At 36.9% G+C, this 19,873-nt stretch overlaps 2 protein-coding genes across 9 annotated transcripts in view; one reads left to right on the plus strand and one right to left on the minus strand.

Moving 5' to 3' along the window:
* On the minus strand, nucleotides 1-17,301 carry FBXO8 (F-box protein 8). Of its 5 annotated transcripts, XM_080343197.1 has the most exons (7): nucleotides 16,873-17,301; nucleotides 12,762-12,897; nucleotides 11,462-11,798; nucleotides 9,392-9,518; nucleotides 3,204-3,322; nucleotides 1,382-1,578; nucleotides 1-637 (listed from the first exon to the last, which is right to left on the minus strand). In XM_080343197.1, exons 3-7 carry the CDS (start codon nucleotides 11,788-11,790, stop codon nucleotides 450-452), a joined length of 960 nt encoding a protein of 319 aa, XP_080199323.1. In that variant the 5' UTR covers nucleotides 11,791-11,798; nucleotides 12,762-12,897; nucleotides 16,873-17,301; the 3' UTR covers nucleotides 1-449. The 5 variants fall into 5 exon arrangements, with proteins under 5 accessions (XP_080199323.1, XP_080199321.1, XP_080199319.1 ...); XM_080343195.1 differs by lacking the exon at nucleotides 12,762-12,897 and having other exon boundaries at nucleotides 11,462-11,801; XM_080343193.1 differs by lacking the exon at nucleotides 12,762-12,897 and having other exon boundaries at nucleotides 16,873-17,300.
* The window catches only part of CEP44 (centrosomal protein 44), a 15,887-nt gene continuing 12,859 nt past the window's right edge, over nucleotides 16,846-19,873 (plus strand). The window contains exons 1-2 of one of the 4 annotated variants that reach the window (XM_080343189.1): nucleotides 16,890-16,982; nucleotides 17,321-17,790. The gene's annotated coding sequence lies outside the window, so the exon portion shown is untranslated. Of the gene's footprint in view, nucleotides 16,983-17,320; nucleotides 17,791-18,138; nucleotides 18,797-19,873 lie in introns of those variants that run through there. The other 3 variants (XM_080343190.1, XM_080343191.1, XM_080343188.1) reach the window with 3 other exon arrangements.

The following is a 19,873-nucleotide window of genomic DNA, read 5'->3' on the forward strand; positions in this document are numbered from 1 at the left end:
TTAAGAGATAAAAGGAGAAATTTTAGTTAAAATATCTTACAATAAAATAATTATGATTATAAATCTCTTTAGTTAAATATATACACATTACATGGTATTCTAAAAAGAAAGAACTTATTAAAGTTTCAAGCGGATCTAATGCACAAATTCACCACTTCATCAGCTTAGACGGTAATGTCAGTTTAACATTCGTAAATGGCTGTGTCAGACTAAGGGCATTTTGTGCAAAACAAGAAATTATGAAAAACAAATCTCCAAATCCTTCTGTTCCCATGGTAAATAGAAAAGCTAGTTTACACATACACACACTTACACACACAAACTTTGATTGCATACAGAGGTTAGAATGACCAGCACTAAAATAACCCCCATCTCTACAAAATAATTAACTTCTTGAATTGATGTAATTTTTGAAAATTACAAATTCTAAGTGCTAGCAAATTGTGCTTTTAGGCAGCCACATGGCCAATAAGGTAGATGTTGTCATAAAGGTGTCCTACAAAATCTTCACTAATGTTCTGTGCAGCTCGTCGTGTATTTCGGATGAATTCCCTCTTTGACATTTTGTTCTTCACGTGAGGACTTGTTAGATCAATGGAAAGTAGAATCAAAGAGTAACACAGTACATAAACTGCATCTAGACAAGAGAGAATAAATAAAAAAATTAAAGAGGAAACCGTGATCATTAAAAAATATTGTTCCCTGTCCAAGAACCTTACAGTCTACATCATCTGGGCTTACAATTATATATGCATATGTATATACACATATATAACAGCTCAAAAGGGTATTCCAGTGAAATAAACTCTAATAGAACAATTTTCAAAGTAATAATGTCAGCACACTGCCAAATGAGCATTTACAAACCTCTTAATATTTCTACATTATCCAAAAGTCACAAAGGGCTTTATGCACATTCATTTAAACAGATTCTTGAAGTTTTTGTAAACTAAGGCCAACATCCTGCTAAAGCTTATCTTTAAATATGTAAGCAGTCCCACTGCTGAAACCAATTAGAAATGCTTGTTAACTTAGTGAGGCCCAAAATTCCCTCTCATTTCTGTGGGCCTACCCACAGGGCAAAATGTTAAGTGTGTAAGTCTTTGCAAGAGGGAACTTAGAGATACTACAGAGTGTAAGCACAGACAAAAGTGAAGGAAAGATAACACAAAAACAAAATTTGCTTATCTGCTAGGTCTAAGAAAGCATATTTTTTTTCCAACCCAAGTGGGATGATGCCTGTATACTGAACCCGCCCCCAAGCCATGTTTGTACTTTCAGAAATGCCTGTTTAGGTGCTGATTTTAAAACTACCAATACCAGTAGCACCATCCAGAAATATAAAGAATGATGCACTGAATCAAAGCTCTTTGTTGCTTACCAGGGCTAAGGCCAAGTTCTCTCATCAAATCAGGGTTACAAGCACAGAATCTGTGAGAGAACTTTGTTATGAGAGTCTCAAGGTACTCCCCACGTTCCTCGGGAGCATGAATGTGTCTGAAGAACTCTCTCAGTGCATTTGGCAAGAATTGGTTTCTGAAGTTGTGCAGCGTCACAAGGTCATCCAAAACATCTCGCCTAGTAGAAAAAAATCCCACATAATTAGAGAAGATTGTTTTAACTCTTTAAATATGAGAATGTAGATTTTAAAAATAAAAATGAAAGCTTTAGAACAGTTCATGAGCTTAGTTTTTTGTGGACAGGCACAAAATATTATGAACACATGTTCTTCAGACACTTCCAATAGTAGCCAAATACTACAAAAATATACATTAATCAGAATTCTAAGTTTCTTTATATGCATATTCAATCACAGTCTACATAGAGGCTTTGCTTCCTTTCAACTGTCTGAGCCACTAAAAAAGACGGTCGTAAAGGGAATAGATTCATGTGTGTCATACACTTTGGTTCCTAAGTAGAAGTTGTTACATGAGTATCTTGTTAAAACTAGGTTTAAGCTAGATAAAATTTGCTCACAAAACCCTTTTAAATTCTAAGTCCATCAGGGTGCAATGCTCTCAAGCATTTTCCACTGAACACTGAAACATCTAAAGCATTCAGACTCGCCTACATAAACGGATGTGCAATAGACATCTGAAGGAAATTTGGAAGCAAATTTGAATTGAACCAAATAATATTCTGATATTTTTATTCTTTCTATTAAACATTTCAGTACTAAGAGGGAAGTTTAAACATTAGAAACCTAGTTTTTATTTTTTGTGCCTGATTACACTCTGTTTACAAATGGAAGATGAACAGCAGTAGGGGTTGCTAATATTAACTTGCAATCATCCATTAAATGGTTTTACATTTTTCTCTATTGCCAAAAACCCTGATAATCTGAAGTTTTACAGCACAGGTCTGCCAGCAGTGATAACACTACAGAATGACTCCTTTTATTCCTTTAGTGATACAGACTGAGGAGGATGAGAAGCAGGAGACGATTCCTGCTAGAAGCGCTGCTGTCCCTCTGCTCTTCCTTCCTATTTAGGTCCAGTTATTATTCTCCTCCTCTTTCAACTTTGCTTGAATGTGTTGGTGCTCCTCTTTCCTGATACTGCACTACCCCAACCTGAAGGTGTCCTGGAGGGCAAGAGAAAGCATTGTGGAGGTGGGAAAGCATGCTGCAGCAGGAATAGTGTTCCCCACTGCAGCTCATACTGTCTCCAAGAGGATGCTCAGTTGCATCTTAGGAGGTGGGTATGACTTCCATTTGAGAAATACCAGACAACCCAACAATGGTTAGATGATCCAACATTAGTTAAAAGGTTATCATCACTTGGAAAACTGATAACGGCACTTTCTGATTAACACCCATACTAGATAGAAAAAAAAGAAACCTCGAGTCTAAAAACCAGCAAAATATAAAATCTGAATGTCATACAGCACAAAGATTATCCTATGCAGTTTAAATGCTCACTATAACTTCAAAACAATTTATGCCCAGAATTGCAAAAATGCAGAAAAAGCACAGGATGCGAGATTTACTAGTTATAGGTCATATTTTCAGGAGTTCTTATAAAGTATTACACTTGCATAAATACTTAAGCTGAATAAGTGTTCAGATTTAGCAGCAGCATTACTTAGTTGCATTTTCTTGCATTTTTACGTCTTTAAAATTACATCAGTACAAGCAAAATGTTGTTGGATAGTGCTGTACATTGAAAAAGAATAGGAAAAGTCTCAAGAGAAACTGCAATTACCTTTCATCAAGGTAGATTCTCAGCTTCTTCCAATTTAGTGTTCTTGTGCAAAAGATAAACTTAGCTATTTCTTTTGGTGAATCATCTAGTATGCCCTTGGACATGAAGTAGTTGACTCCCTGAGATAAAATAGATGCATGTATAAATACGTTTAATCTTCATGAAGTGTTTAGAAACAAGTATTGTACTTGGAATGCAAGAACATAATCCCATTAATTAATTGGTTTTGTTTTTCAGAATGATTTCTCTTCCTCTAAATCACATTTCAACATGCAAAATACACTTCAAAATTATAAATCAAAAGCAAATAAACAATTTCTTGTTATTGTTGAGATTTCACAGTAAGAAATTTAAAATTATGAACCCCATAACGACCACGATGATTCCTTAATATTTTATTTTCAATGTAGACTAGTATTTTGGTTTTCATACTTTTATAATTTTATTTAAAATGCTGTGGGGACCATAACTTTTAATTTCATAACTTTTGTAAATAAGAATATCTTAGCCATAAGGTGTTTACTCTTCAATATCTTTCATTAAAACATTAATTTTAACGTTCTCACATGTATATGATATATCACATTCAAATAGATGCATTAAATGCATTTGTTTAAATGTGTAATAATGCAAATAAATACAAGCACACTGATTTCAAACCATAGGTAAATATCAACATATATAAATATGCATACACACAAAAAAGAACACTGTGCCTAACATTAAAAAAAAAAAAAAAACACAACCAAAAAAAGCCCAAATAACTTAAAAAGATAGAACAATTGTGTATATTTTATATTTGTGTTAAAATTCCCCAAATTTTCCACACTTTACCAAGCACATACATTTTTTATATAATACACATGCCAACTCTAATTTAAAAATAATTCAGTGATATTCTGGATTCTTTCTGTTCATTAAAATATCCCAAATAATAAATATCTTTTCCTTATGATCTCAGAAATCAAAACCAACTTAATGTATTTAAAATTGTTCACACTTTTCAATAACAAAAAACTAAACCTGATAGTAACAAACTAACTAATTTCAGTTCCCTTTGGCCTGGGAGTGGTTCTATTCATTTGTTACAGAGAAGTTACTCACATACAGTATCTCTTGACTATACCATAATGTTGAAACAATGTAAAATGTGCAGGACAGTGCATTTCTGTACCACTTTAAAATACTACTTAAATATTTTTTCATAAATCTTGTCTTATCAGACTTCACAATATTTTGCAAGTCTGCCATTTTAGTTTAAAAAGACATAGTGGCAACCTGTCATTCAGTGTAAAAACTAACTTGCCAGTGCTCTTCGATCTTGCTTAAAAAAAGAAATAAAGGACTAAGCGCAGGTTTGGAAAGTTGTTTTATGAAGTGGATTAGTAAAGCAAAGTCCCAGTTATATCAAGCAAAAAAGAAATTAAAATATATGCTTAAGATATTGATAACACCAGTGAAAAGTCAACACATACTTTTAATATCATCTAGCTGTTTTTACCACTCCATAATTTTTGCTTATACATCTATAGAAAAAAAAACAGTTAATCAGGATACTTGTTTGTTTGGTTGGTTTTGTTTAAAGCATGTTTTACAAAATTAAAAAAAATATATAATTTTTATACAGGTAAGACAACTGCCAAAATAAAACCCTAGCAATTTTAGGCCCTGATTTTAAGAATCTTTATTTAGGACAGTAATGAAACATGTATTGCGCTATAAGCTTGCATTTAAGTCCAAAGTTTGTCCATAATATGGCTGGACAATGTAAGGTTAAGTACTTTCTTGAATTAAATAGGAAACTAAAAATGTGAAATCAAAATGAACATCAACTGCATATTAATTCCTTAAGTATTTTTGCAAGTTATACAAGACCAGCAGCAGAACATCACCATTGCATATATTCTGCCTTAATAACACTTATGCATTTGCTTCAGTAATAACTATTTGCTTAATGTAATATAAACTGAAGTCTGGTGAAGAGGTCTCAGTACTATCCCTGCTGCAACTATTTAGCAACCACTTGTGCAACATAGCCAGAAAATACCTGGCATGTCATAGATGAGGCAGGATGAAAATAACACCTTCTTTAAGACAGACAATGGGTTGGTTTCTCTGTGACAGTAAATGTCAGAACTAATCTCTTTCATGCACTAGATTTGAGCTCAAGGTAAGATCTTCAACTGATAGGGCACCAACCAAGTCTTTGTAAAGCATCTTTATTCCCTGTCTTTGGTTCCGTCTCTCACTCACCACACATAATGCTTGATAATATCTTTCTCTGTGATTGCATTCTCATTTTCCTCATGTTCTTCACAAATAATCAGGGTATAAACAATATATACTTCAGCACATGACATGACTTTTAGCCTTTTTTTATTTCTTCCTAAGCAACCAGAAATACTTTGCAACAACAGAAACCTGATTCCTTTTTATTGTTCTCAAATTTTAGCTCACAGCAAATGAAATTTATTTACATGTTTTACAGCATGTCATTTAATCTGCTTTTTGTAACACTGTAAACACTGCCTTCAATTCCTCTCAGAACCCACACTTCAAATAAACCACTTTTGGTAGCTAAAATGATTGCTTGTTGCAGGTATATTAGCTGAAATAAGTAGTTCTACACACTATTAAAATCTATGCTAGAACTATTTATCAGCCTTCTGGTGATTCTCCTAGGAAATAATTGACTGAAGTCAGGTAGGTAGATCTGTGCAACGATCTACCAGGTCTATGTAATGCTTAGGAAACAATGAAGGATGAGCACACACAGTATGTTCTTCTAATTCTGATTTAGTGGAGGAGTAGTTAGGTGAACAGTACAACAACCAAGATTTCCAGTAGCTCTGTGCCTGCCTAACTTACATGAGCAGCCTGCTTATCACTGCCACATTCTTTCCTCACATTAGAGAATCTGGAGAGATGCCTTGAGGATACCTTGCCTTTGCCCCAAGAATATTAACACTGAATTTCAAACAGCTCTGGATAAAATCTTAATGTATGAAAGAGTAATGCAGAGTTTTCAAAAGGTTTCAGCTGTCTGGTTCATTCAAACTTTTTAGACAAATCACACAAAATTACTTCTCTCTACAACATACACATGCTTTTAATATTCTTAAGGACAGATAAATCAATGCATCTCAAAATTGGCTTGCTTAGTAGATCACTATGAAATAGGATAATTTTTCAAAAAATTTGCTTAGAAATATACAGCACAGTAAATGTTTCATCATCTACAGACTATCTATGATCAGAAGTCCAGTAAGGTAGCTTTCAGTAAGTGGCTAACAATTCATTTATAATCAAGAAATGGTCAGGAAACTGACCTCCCTGGCAAAAACTAAGGGCAGTTGGTAATGAATAAGACAATCAGAAAGTGGAAAGCCAGGCTTAGTATAAGCACTGTCTTACTGTATTTTATTGTTATGCTACATAAAGGAAATCCTGACCTCATTAAAGTCTGAGTGTTTCAGTAGAGTCCAGAGTCCAATAGATCAATAAAAATAAAGGCTATTGAACAGAATCAGTTAGGATCATTATAATCAAGAATGAAACAAAAAGTAGATTCTCTTTCCTGACCAAAGGGCTCTCTTCTCCACCTTCAGTTCCAATTTTAACTACAAAGCATAACTCCAGGTAATAAACTTGACAAAATATTTTGTAGGGATTTAGAAACAGTATACAAAACAGTGGGAAATAACTTCTGGTTGCTTACAAATTCTGAGTCATAAACATATAAGATATGAAATGAGCACTGCATGAGGAACATTTCACATACACTCCTTAGAATAAAATATAGCAGAGACCATGCAGGCAGATTAAACAACACAATATTAATATTCAAGTGTTAGCGCTAACTCTAAACCACCCCCTCTCCCCAAAGAAACAAAAATCAAGTTCCAAAATCTTGGCTACAATGGTGCTGCCATATGAAAAACAAAACAAAACCAACACACAAAAAAATAATGAGAAACCAAACATGCACTGGAGTATTTTTTTCATATTACATGTAATGTGATTAGACACACCATTTCGGCAGAATGTGAACACCTGCTATGAATTACGCAAGCTCATGCACACAATCAATACATTAAATTACAGCAGATATCACAACACCATGCACACAACAATGGCTAACCAGAGAATCCTACCACAAAGTGTGTAGATGCTCTTCCCTACCCCGTGAGCCACCGCTAGCTCTGGAGCTGTTGCTGTGGAGCCTGGTTACCCATTTTCATGACATGGGCGGTGTCCTTTGGAGAATCTTGCTCCTGTGGCTGTAAGTATTCCTATTTTTATAGTAATTTGATCAGGTCTGTTATCAAATGTAAAGCAGAGTTTGGCAGGAAATTCGGAGGTGCAATTTGTAATAGTGGAATGTCATATAAATTTCAGTCACAGTGTCCTTATAATAATAATTCTGCCAATATCACAGTTGTAAATAATAAAAGTAATAGTATTTGTGAATTCTTCTGAAACTCAGGCCCTGAATGATTCCTACCAGGCTATGGTGCTCCACAGGGAGAGAGGAACAGAAGCCCTTAGGAGATACCCTGAGGTTCTCATCTCTCACTAGGCCTGAAGCAGACTGTTGGTACTACTATCGTACAATATAACCAAAACGAACCCAGAAGTAATTGTAGCATAATACATTTAATATGTAAATTAGGCATACTATAAGGTAGCTCTATTTTGCAGGTCCTAATTTATTCTAAAAATAATGAATGCCTTATTCAGTGCCTTTTGTGAAGGTTCCAAATGCTTCAAACCTACCAAGATTACTTTAAATTAGGTTGGAATATAACAGCATATTATAAACTAAGACAGTACAAAATTATGTTAAAACAAATTGAAAGACAAAAATTTGAGTGAACAAAGCTATTACCAATTAAAACTTGATATATTCTTGAAAACACATTTAAGTTACCTAAATATTGCATTTCATCTGAAAATCTTTACATTTATTACTAAATTCAGTAGAATCCTGCTGGAAATCAATGCTAATCACTCAAGTGGCCAAGTGCTGATAAGATGTCTCAACACTGTGTATTACAGTTCAAAGCAGAGCTCTACCAGGGTAATTACAAAATTCTGTAATTTGTGACTAATAAAAGTAGTGGGTTTCTTTATCAAGCAGAATACAAGATAAAGCAAGAATTTAAATCAAATCACATTATTGTAATGATTCATACAACCGCTTTATTAATTTCACTCCATGGTCACAACTTCAGGTTTTCTGTATCATACTAGCAGAGTGAACTATTGGCTCTTAGAAGCATTTCTTTTCATGTATCTTAATCCTCTTCCTACTTTGGATTTATTGAATTACCACTTCCTTGTGTATGTATAAATATATGCAGGAAGTTAATACTACTTTTTGTTCAGGGCTGTGTACCTTCTTTCTCTAGGACACAAGAAGCAGGAGTTTGGTTTTGTACACAAGAATCTTTGTCACTTGGGTGTTAATTGCATATCTCCCAGGCAAAAGCTGTCTACTCTCAAACTTGTTTCTTCTTTGAAAGGTGACAGAGCAAAAGCAGAAACTGACTTTTCCAGTTAGTTACATCAATTAATAAATGGAAACCTTTTGTTTTGACATGGGATATTTTTAGAACATATGTTGTTATATACTACAAAGAAAGATTATGCATAACAAACATCCACAGAAATCAAGTCAAACTCATCTTTCGGATATTTCAGCAGTACATCTTTTTCATAATATTTCAAGATTTGCTCCTTGATAGTAGAAATATTTAAAAATCCCTTACAAGAAACCATAATTGTCATGGAAGTAATTGGTGTTAATTTACACCTAATCCTGCCTTAACTGAAGTAGGATCAAACCCATACTCTGCAGAAGCATTTTAATTTATATAAGCATATTATTATCCTTTTTAAAATCACCATTGTCTCCTCAGTTAGGATCTCTGCCTCATTCCTAAGTCAATACGTGGTTATGAATTTCTAGCATCCATAGGTCAGGCTTAAGGGGCAAGCCATGTAAATTATGTGCACAGGTACTATATGCAAACAAAAAAGATCACGATAGGGCTGTAACTTAGTATTAATCACTCCTGCAGCAAAATAAGCACTTATTAAAACTTGGCTTTTAGTATGGCTGTAATTACAAAGCAACAATGACAATTATTTTAACTGTTTATTACTGTCAGCAACAGTTCACTTACCTCATCAGGGTTGGCATTAAAGGTGAGACTGCCCTCATCTAGCTGCATATACAATTTTCTAAAAGAAAATCCTAGAGGCGGATTCTTATTGTATATAGAACAGTGACCCCAAGTGGATTTGCACAACCTATGAAAACAGAATTAGTCTATTATCAAAATTTCTTTTTGTATTTCACATATTTTACAAAAGCAAAATGTAATGAACACTGCAAAGCCAAACAAACTACAGGAGAAGTTAGAAGCAGGTTGCTTGTAACACTTAGTTTTGAAGCCTTTTGCATGTGTGTAGCTGAAGTCTTCATTTATATGATTATTGTTTTCTTCTCACACAGGGTTTGGTGTCTTTGAGTGCAATTTCAAAACATATCCCAGTAAGTGGCATCATGATGACATCCACACAGCTGAGACCTCTGGCACTCCTAGTATCTGAACTCTGGCTAACTGTGACAAGTTGCTCTCCTACAGCAGTATCACAGTTTTAAAAAATAGTGTTTCTTTTCTTGTGTTCCAGTTGTGCAGTGAGTGAGACACCACATCTGCACAAAATTATGCCATTAACTCACTGTTTTCACCATCTGTCCTTTTCCACTTTACCATCCTTTCTGCATTCTTGACTACTCTTAATCATGTGATCCAGCCCCATCCTTCTATATCTTCCATCACTTCTGTTTCTTTCCCTTTTATCCCACCCTCACTCCATATCTCAGTTTCATTGATTTCTGTCTATGATCTCAGCATACTTGATGACACCATCTGAGATTCCCTTGAAATCAACAAACACCAAAGTGTATGCTTTGAACTAAGTATTATTTGGGAAGATTTCACTAAAAATGATTGAACTATTTCCCAGAATGAACTCTTGAGGAAAATACGTATTTTTCCCCTTGTATGTTAAGAATATAGACTGCATACATTTAAGAAGCTCTAGTATCTTCAAGCTTTGGTCCAGGGAATTTATTTCTATTTAGCCTGGCTTTGATACAAAGAACTGAGAGCAATACAATGCATACTTACTCAACTGTCAAGCTATTTCAAATAAATAAATTCAGCTTAGCAGGATCTTCACTAGAATTCCTGTTTCCTGCCAAGACAACAGTCCCCAACAGCAGAACAATTGAGACTAAGAAGATATAATTGCATTATCCTAGTTCTGAATTCATAAAGCATGATAGGAAGGGAAGCTGCTTAATTCAAATGCAGAGGAACAAATAAATAGGAGGAAGAGATGTAGAACACAAGGAAAGGAAAAGAAACAGGACCTGAACAACATCCCAACTATTACAGTGATACTAAATAATATCTGTTAACGGGTAAGACTATGTTGTGAAAGAAGATACAAGTTCTGCTGACTATCTACACTAAATACAGGTATGATCTCATGAGTCCTTCCTAGTGTCATAAAACATCAAATATCAAAGAAAATTATTTTAATTAAATGTTGATCTTACAGTATTTTATTTGATAGAATGTTCCTTTATTTATTTTCTGGACATACAAACTCTGCCTATGTTATATAAATATGTTTTAGCAGTTAAGACTGCAGAAATTCCATCTGGCACATTTGCAGAACTGACCTTTTCTTTCCCCTTTTCATCACCATCTTCCAAAAAACATACACTTAAGTTACTCTAAGACAGGTACAGTAGATGACTTCCCATCCCTTAGTACTTGAAGCTTGAGCTGAATACGTTTGTTTGCTCAAGCTAGATACTTGTTTGAAGCTCAGAGAAGTAATTGTACAAACATTTGAGATATGCTTTCAGCTAATACAAAAGTGAAGACAAGTCCTTGTTTTTTTTCCCCATGATATATCAAACAACAGGTGTGTAGTAATATACACGTATACTTGTACCAAGCACACTTGTGTAAGCACTAATCTCCACTAATACCTGACAGTAATTAGAAATCCAGAATAACATTTTTAAACTATATTCATGTTTCCCTTATGTTAAATCTCATTTAACTCAGGAAACCTTTGCTAAGGTTAGAATGACAGAAAGCAAATAGTGAAAATAGCTATTAGATTTTAAATTTCTCAATATGTCCTGGTGATACTTTTTGTTTGCTTACCCTTGCCAGAGAAGCTCATCATTAGCAAGATCCTGCCAGACACATGAAGCTAGACAGAGATCAGTTGCATTCAGGTATGACAAAATGGTAAAACTAAGCTCTGGTGGCAGCATTTCCAGGTTAATGAATCCTTCTTGTTCTTTAGATTTTCTTGTCTTCAACAGGTGGTAGATATCAATGCCTCCTTGGGCTTGTTTGCGATGGCTTGTATTGGAAACATTGTTAGTAGCTATCCTCCTACCATGTTCTCTGGCAAGATAGCTTTGTCCACTGTATCCTTGGTGTTGCAGTTGCTGGCTCCTAGCAACTCTCCAGAGTCCTTGACCCATCTGCGAGCCTGCTGGACATAAAATCTAAATTAAATGTTGACAACTCTTTATAAATATTTGTAAGATAGACTCAGCACACACTAGAAAAATGAAATTGTAGGGCTGATCTGAATACAAAAAAAATGAGTTTTGTCAAAGTTATGCTGATGATGTAATCTGCCTCTAATGGAGCAACTGAATAAACACTGAAAAGAAAAACCATAAAAAAGATAAGTTTATTTTTCTAAAAAGTTGCTATGCTTGAAGAGTTATGAAATTAACAATAAGCTTCTGCAAACAGCACCAAACATTATCTATGTCCTAAGGAACTTAAGAAGCCTTAACCATCAAAACATTTGGAATTATTATCTTCAGACTTCCTTTAACATTTAATAAAGACACCTTATTTAGAGTTAATGAAGTTCTATAAAATATAAGAAGAAATAAAAATGTCCTCAGTAGTGGGTAGCACACAAATCTAGGCTGTGACTGACATTAACACAAAGCTTAACAATGTCAATGATAATCCATTAAGGATTTAGCTTCTTGTTTCTGAACAGCCAAAATATCTTTTCAAGTTTTCTTGCACAGTAGCATAAAACCTTCATGATAAGGCTTTTTTATCTTACTTATCACAGTATCACAGTATGTTCGGGATTGGAAGGGACCTCAAAAGATCATCTAGTCCAATCCCCCTGCTGGAGCAGGAACGCCTAAGTGAGGTTGCACAGGAACATGTCCAGGTGGGTCTTGAATGTCTCCAGAGAAGGAGACTCCACAACCCCCCTGGGCAGCCTGTTCCAGTGCTCTGTCACTCTGTTATCACTCTGTTATCACTCTGTTTGTTATTTTTTGTCAAACTTTGCTACAGATGGTAATAAAAATAGCAGACCCTGAATGATAGTCAGTTATCAAGATTTCTCAATACCTCAGCTCAAACTTCAGTAACCAACTGTATTTACCAAGAGGGAGAAAATTAAAGTATGATATACCGTTCAGTACGGGAATGTCGTCTTAATCGCATCACAAGTGGTGTATATTCGGTGATCTATCTTATTTTTCAGCCTTTACTATGATGACAGATCATTAAAGTGATCATATGAGGCATCTGCAGATTCCTGATGGTGACTTTCAAAAAAAGAAACACTTATAGCCTGATCTGGCAGGATCTCATAGGTATTTGAAATTATTTATATTTTGTTAGCATAGGGATTAAAAATAGGGCTTTGACTGTTAAAGGTTGAACACAAATGCAAACTGTCCTACATAATCAGAAAGAAACAAGCCATGGATGTGGTGAGTGATTATGGGAAGAAAAATTGAGAAACTGGAGAAATTACAGAAAAAAAGCATAACCAAGATGAAACAGACAAAAGACAGGTTCAGATAGCTGGTGAAGTAGTCACACATATACACATCCATTAAGGAAATATTTAAGAATTCATTTCTAAGTAAGGTACCAGTTATGAGGAAACTGTAGTCACATTTTTCAATTTAGTAATACATTAGTTTTCACATAAATTAATAATAACTTTTATTCTATCCTGAACTATTATATATTGGGCTTAATTCTTTTATCATACAGAGGCAGGTTAAACCATGATCAACTGCTATAAATGATCAGGCAAATTAAAAAAAAAAAGTTTAGTAAGTCACCCCATAAATAGGATATACAATTGGCTGCAAAAATGTATGCATAATGAAGGTATTCTTATTTTCTTGAGAGTAGCATAAAAGTTTTAACAGTCCTTAGGGCTATCAGTAAAAGAACTTCACAAGAGGAAACTATACCACAATCTGACATTTAAAAGGTAGTAACACAAGGATGAGAGGTCTGATGAAACTGGGCCTTGATAACTCATGCTGGTATTTGCAACTAATTTATGAACTTCTAGCTGAAAATAGAACATATTTTTTCATGCGATAAAGAACTCTGCCTTTATTTTTCATTGCCTAGCTAGATTAAAATAAGAGGTAGCAACTTTTAAAGAGACATTCCCATATCTACAGTTGCTCAGTGACATCTTTTTCTAGTTTTAAGCAATAAATCTCTCCAAGGAGAAGGATGTTACCAACCTTCACGCAAAAGGAGGATCACCACATCCTGTTAGAATAAAATCAAGAGCTATTAAATGAATAAGCGATAGGTGTGTCAGAATTGCCATTCTGGACCACAAGCATAAACCCATCAAGTCGCCTGCTGCTCCTATTACCAGCGCTGAGCAGGCAGAGCATACGGTGAAGTGCAGTGAAGAATCAAACTAAAAGCCAGTTTGTGTGGGTAGGCAGGAACAGCCAAGGGCTGGAAGGAGGATGGGAGGCTTTCCTAAGGGATGGAAAGAGCAGATAAAGAATATTTCTGAGCAAATACAACATTTCAAAAAGGGCTACCATCACTGCACTAGATGATTCAATTAAAGTAGAGTTCCCATTTTGATAGGCATTGTATATGAGCTTGTAAATTAATTAAGTACAGTACTTTGTAAACAGATATCTCTAAATATCTTGGGAGGCGTCAACCAATTCTTGACCTTAGCCCTGCGAGTAAATTGAACACTGCCAACAAAGCATTACACTTTCAAATATGCAGATGTCAAATTTAGAGGTTGCGTTCACTCTTGGATGATATTAGATGATCTGAATGACTGAATAACAATTCAATTCAATTATGTAAAAAAAAAAATGGTTTTGAAAGAGGTAAATGTACACATACACATGTAGATGTAACTCAGTTATAATCTGCACACTTTTTCAGTGTAGCTCTTCATGTAAAAACAAAAATAAAATAAAATAAAATAAAACATTGATTCCGAACAAAATGATAAAACAGCCAAACAGCAAAATACTAGTTTTTGGGACAGAGAGAAACAGGAGTGAGTGCTTGTAGTTGTTCATCATTATTTCAAGTCCTTAATCACTGAAGCAATAGAAATCAGCAAGAGAAAATATGACAACATTGAAATATTAAACCTCATATTTTACGAAAGTTTTAATGAAAGAACCTCTTCTATGTAAACTCCGTATGTTAAGTAGAGAGAAAGGAAAGTTCTGTTAAACGGAGAAATCTATTTGTTAAGATAACTTTTTGTAAGACAATTAAGGAATTTGTTAGCATTTTTGCCATCTTTTCTGACATTAATTTATATCATAACAAAGCCACATTTGTATACACATTTGTTAAGTCCCAACTGTCAAAAAACCTTCTGAAAATATTAATTATTTGTACATAGTTTAAATAAAAGGAAAAAATTAGTAACAGGAAATTGAAGGCTCTGAAGATCATTAGGAGTCATAGTGACAAGTTTCATTATCATAACACACCAGAAAGATGACAGAGAAAGACCAGCAGCACTATCAGAAACAGTTCATATAAATGCTGTGCCCTGTCAATTATCAAGCTAATTTTATACTATCAGGTAAGTATCTGGCAATTTTATAATAGTTTGCAAACCTCTTCAAAGTCAGATTATCTTTCTGTCCTATATGCGCTACTTGTAAAGAATTTAGTAGTGATCAGAGAGGACCAAGTGTTCCTACTTAGCCCTAAATCAAATATCCAAATTTTAGTTGCTAGCTTAATATATTTTTGAAATATTCACCTAGAACTCCCTGTTCACAAAATACATACTGTTAAGGAATACTGAGCTAACAAGAATACCAACAGTTCTTGTTGGTGCTCACAGGGTTTTTCTTCCCACACAAGAGCTAATTGCTATATGTCACCAACAATGTAATTGCTTCTAGTTGACTTAACACTAGAAGTGGCTCCCAGACAGAAAAAAAATACTGTCATTCTAGAAACTAGCATCCTTATAATGTCCTCACATACTTAGACAGAAGGTATCATTGCAGAAATAATTTAAAAAGTCTTTTATAATGTAAAAAATAGATTTTCTATTTTAAGTACCAACTGAAGAAATCTCCAAGAAAAAAATGAAGTGAGACAAAATTCAAACCATTCTAGACCCAGAAATCAACAAGTTTTAATACATGTATAGATATCCAGCAGCTTATATGACGTTTGTTACATCGCATCACATTTTCCCCATCATGCAATTACTTTCAGCTTTGTAGTAATCCAGGATGAATGCTTTGAGAGCTTACTCGTAAAACAATATGAGTAAACTCAATGTTATTATGAAGTCCTTTAAGTAATCGTGTCCGGAACTATAGTTTTAAGATTCTGAATATACATTTGCAGTCTCCAGGTTCAACAGGCCACTCAAATGTATGTTTCCAGATTTCCAATTATATAACTTGACCTAATAATTGAAACCTCTTGACAGGTTGGCTGTAATAACTATCACAGTAAAAACAACATCAAGCTTGTTTATAAATTACTGATCTTCTCTGGCACTGATACCTCTCAGAGTCTGATTTCAATTTTAATCATATCTTCTTCAAGTTACATTGTTACTGCATAATAAATTCTTTTGCAGTGTTGAAGAGCATAATAAAAGCTAAATCTAGATCAATGCTGTATTGATAATGGCTTCTACTTTATTAAATAAAACACAACATACACTCTCGATATAAAACCCCTGCGCTTCATAGTAAACTGGCCCTACAGTTGCTGCTTTGAAACCCTTATCACCCCAACAGGAAAATGACCCTTCCTTCGGCGTTACCGAAGCTCCCTTCGTGGCAGTTGCATTCATAACCGAGGCCTGCTGATCCCCCTAACGCGAGAGCGTTTCCAACCTGACTCCGGACACTGACACTCACTGGCACTCTCTCCCGCCCAAGGCCGCTCCAGCTGACGGGAGCGCCCCGGGGAGCCCCCTCCGCCAAGGGCCGCGGCTGCCCTCCTGCCCCACCTCGCGTCCCCAAGAGCTCCGCAGCCGCCCTACTCACCACCTCCCGGGCGTCTCCCCGAATCACGCTTCTCCCCGCGCAGGAGAGCCGGGACCTGAGCTGGGACCTCGCCCGGGTCAGACCGAGCCACGGCCGCCCGCCACTCGGCGGACCCTGGTGGGCCTGGCCCCGCGGGCACCGCCCCCGCGCTCCATTGGGCCGTCCCAACAGCCCCGGCTCTTGATTGGATGCGTCGCCCGTCCGTCCGCACCCGCCTTCCCCGCTGAGGGAAGCTCGCGGGGCCCTTACCTGTGCGAGCTCAGGTCCCAACCGCCGCCGCGACGAGCCCGGCCGAAGTCGGTGCGTGAGCCTCGCCGGGCAGAGAAGGGCTGAGCAGCTCCCGGCGGCGCGGAGAGACGGTAGGAGCCAGGGAGGGCCCTCCAGCACACAGGGAAACCGCCACCTCACGTCTCCTTGCCAGGCAGGTTTGACGCTTAGTGTTGTTGCTGGAAGTGACGTCACCGCAGACGGACGGGCAGGAAGCGGAAGCGGCCGTTGGTTCTCGCGGCGGCAGATTCAGTCAGTGCCCGCCGCAAGTCGCTGTGGTCCGGGCGCCCTTGAGGTGACACAGAGGGGCACCCGCTGGCCCGGACAGGCGGCCCGGCGGGAGAGGGCCCCTGGCCCTGCAGCGGGGTGGCGGTTCGCGCGGGTGAGCGTCAGAATCCCCCCCTTAGGGCAGGGGTTTGTTCCTTCTCAGGGGCCGGCGGCGCGGGACGGCTCCGAGCCCAGGGCCCTCCCTCTCCTCAGGGGCGGTGAGTGGAGCGGGCCCGGTCTCCGGCTGGTCTAGGAGAGAGCGAGGGCGAGTGGGCAGCCGGCACCTATCCCCCCTGACAAGTTCGCCTCAGCTCGCTGGCGCGGCCTCGGAAGTGCAGCCGGACTTGCTCGTGGCAGGGACGCGCTTTTATTTTCCGCCGGTGTTTCGATGGCGCCCAGAGCAGCCAGCGGACGACGCGCAGTTCCTTGAGCGATTCACTCGTTTGCAGCTATCCGGTGTTCTTGAAGCGTGTCTGTTCCAGCTGGCCCGACAGCGCAGTGCAATATTTGTCGCTGACGTTTTTGCGTCTCTGCATAATGGTTTGAACCTGCGCCCCTCTAACGGAAGATTCTAAATACAATTTGAAGAAATCGAAATTATTTTTTCTTAGGCACTTTAAAGGCAGTCTTAAGGTACTTGGTAACTTGCATTTTTTTTTTTCTTTGTGTGTTGTGTGCTTGTTCGTTTGTTTCACATTCATTAGGTCTTTGAATACCGAATGTAATTTTAAGAGTTGTTCTTTAAACTACTACAGTTCTAGGCTATCATATCTTAAAACGTTCTTATACCTGATTTTATTCTGGATAACCAATGCTCTGTAACTGTTCTGTCGTGAATTCCTACAGGCAAAAGCTATGTGCCAATTTTTACAGTGTTCACCTTCCCCCGCTGAACTTAACTCTGTTATCTTTGTGATCTCTTGAGCTATTCAGTTTGTAGTGACAGTAGTTGCCCGGTTTTTGCATCTAGAAGTCCGGTGTAGAAAGGATTGTTGATACTTTGGGGAAACAGCCTATATAATCAGATGAATTCCTGTGTCTTCTGTAAGTATTTGCATTTCAGATTAGGGCTTCAGTCTGATGTCAGAATTCTGTTTTGATATCTGGTTAAATGGCAAAACCATGGGGTGGATCACTTTCTGAGGTAATGCAGGAACAACAGTTGTCTCAGTTTTCGAATACTTGAGGATAAATTGTCCCTAACCTTTAGCAAGTGTTGTATACTTATATGTAGCATGACTAATAAACCAGAACCTAATGATTAAAGAGGAAGAGAATTTTTATCTTCTGGAAGATTTCTGATTTAAACATGATAGAGACACAAGAAGAAAAAAAGAAAAACAAACCCATAACAAAAACCAAAACAAACCCAAACACTGAAACAAATGAACAAAAACCCCCCAAAACAAACCAAAACAGACCATTTGTCAGTGCAAGCTTTAACTGTGGTTTTTGTGGGTGGGGATTTTGTATGTGGTTTTTTTTTCTTTTTTTGTGGCTTGTCTCCGCCCTCGTTTCCCCCCCATAAGTGAAGTGTGTGATCAAGAAGTTCCTTTCAAAAAGACTCACTGCCTTAATGAGTAGGACCAAATAACAAAGTTGCAAACTGGAGTATCCATCGGAGCTGATTCCTGACAAGGTTAGATGTAATCTCTTTGGAACATTCCTTCTTTTGGTCTTAATCTCATGTGTCAGTATAAATTGTGACTTAGGAGCTGGGCTATCATCCACTCTGTGCTTTTTAAGGTCTTGTGTTGGAGGAGAACTAGTATTGGTTTCTTACAAACAAACACTTGCAAGATACAGAAAATAGTACTGGTAGGCTATCTCTAAATATAAATGTATTTTGAAGCAATGGAGCGAGGGACAGGGTTAAGTTTAATATTAATACTGATAGTTGATGGTACTGTTACAGGTGTTTCTTTTTACTACCTGCCAGTCAGGGGGAGTTGCCAGTATATTTAGATATCTTATGGCAATTCGTTTATTTATTCCAGTCTCCTCTTCCTCCATTTGAGAATTTACTCATCAGTTATGTTCAGTAAAACATTTTAGAAGCATGAGCTGCCTGTATTTATCCCTTTGATCTAAAAAGTGATTTAGATGATGGTGTTTTCATGATTTGCTGATTCTTTTTTGTTGTCTTTTTTTTTCCTCCTTTATTTCTCCCCCCGCCCCCCTTTCTTTCTTGTAGTAGTCTTCAGTTTCCTTGCAGGATAATTCTACAGGGAGAAAGGCACCTTTTTGTTGTTTGCACTGAGTCCTTAGATGAGTCTCTTTCTTCTGTGGAGCAAAGCTCACAATAAATTAGAAGTGGGTTCCCAAGTTGTATGTTACAATGTAGAAGTTAAACAGGGGGCATTTGGTAACAATCCAAATAAACTTTCACCTATTTTTAAACATCTACATTGTCTGTTACCCCTCCTGCCTCTACCTCCCCCAAACAATTTTAAGTTTATTTAATGGGTTCTTTAAAGAATAAGAAGCATTCTAAACTGAAGAATGCAGGTTTTCACTGCATGTGGAGTTCCTGTGCCTTGGAAACAGCAAAGAAACTTTTCACGGAGTTTTAGTGGATTTAGCCAGTCCTAAATTTGTAATATGCTTTCAGATATATTTACCTTTAAAGATCTTTGATAGTTAAGGATTCAGGATTACTACTTGATCCTATTTAGAATGAATGAAGTTGATGGCTGATGTTAATTGGTATCAAGCT

The sequence above is a fragment of the Nesoenas mayeri genome, assembly GCF_963082525.1.
Source record: "Nesoenas mayeri genome assembly, chromosome: 4".
In the NCBI taxonomy this organism is placed as follows: domain Eukaryota; kingdom Metazoa; phylum Chordata; class Aves; order Columbiformes; family Columbidae; genus Nesoenas; species Nesoenas mayeri.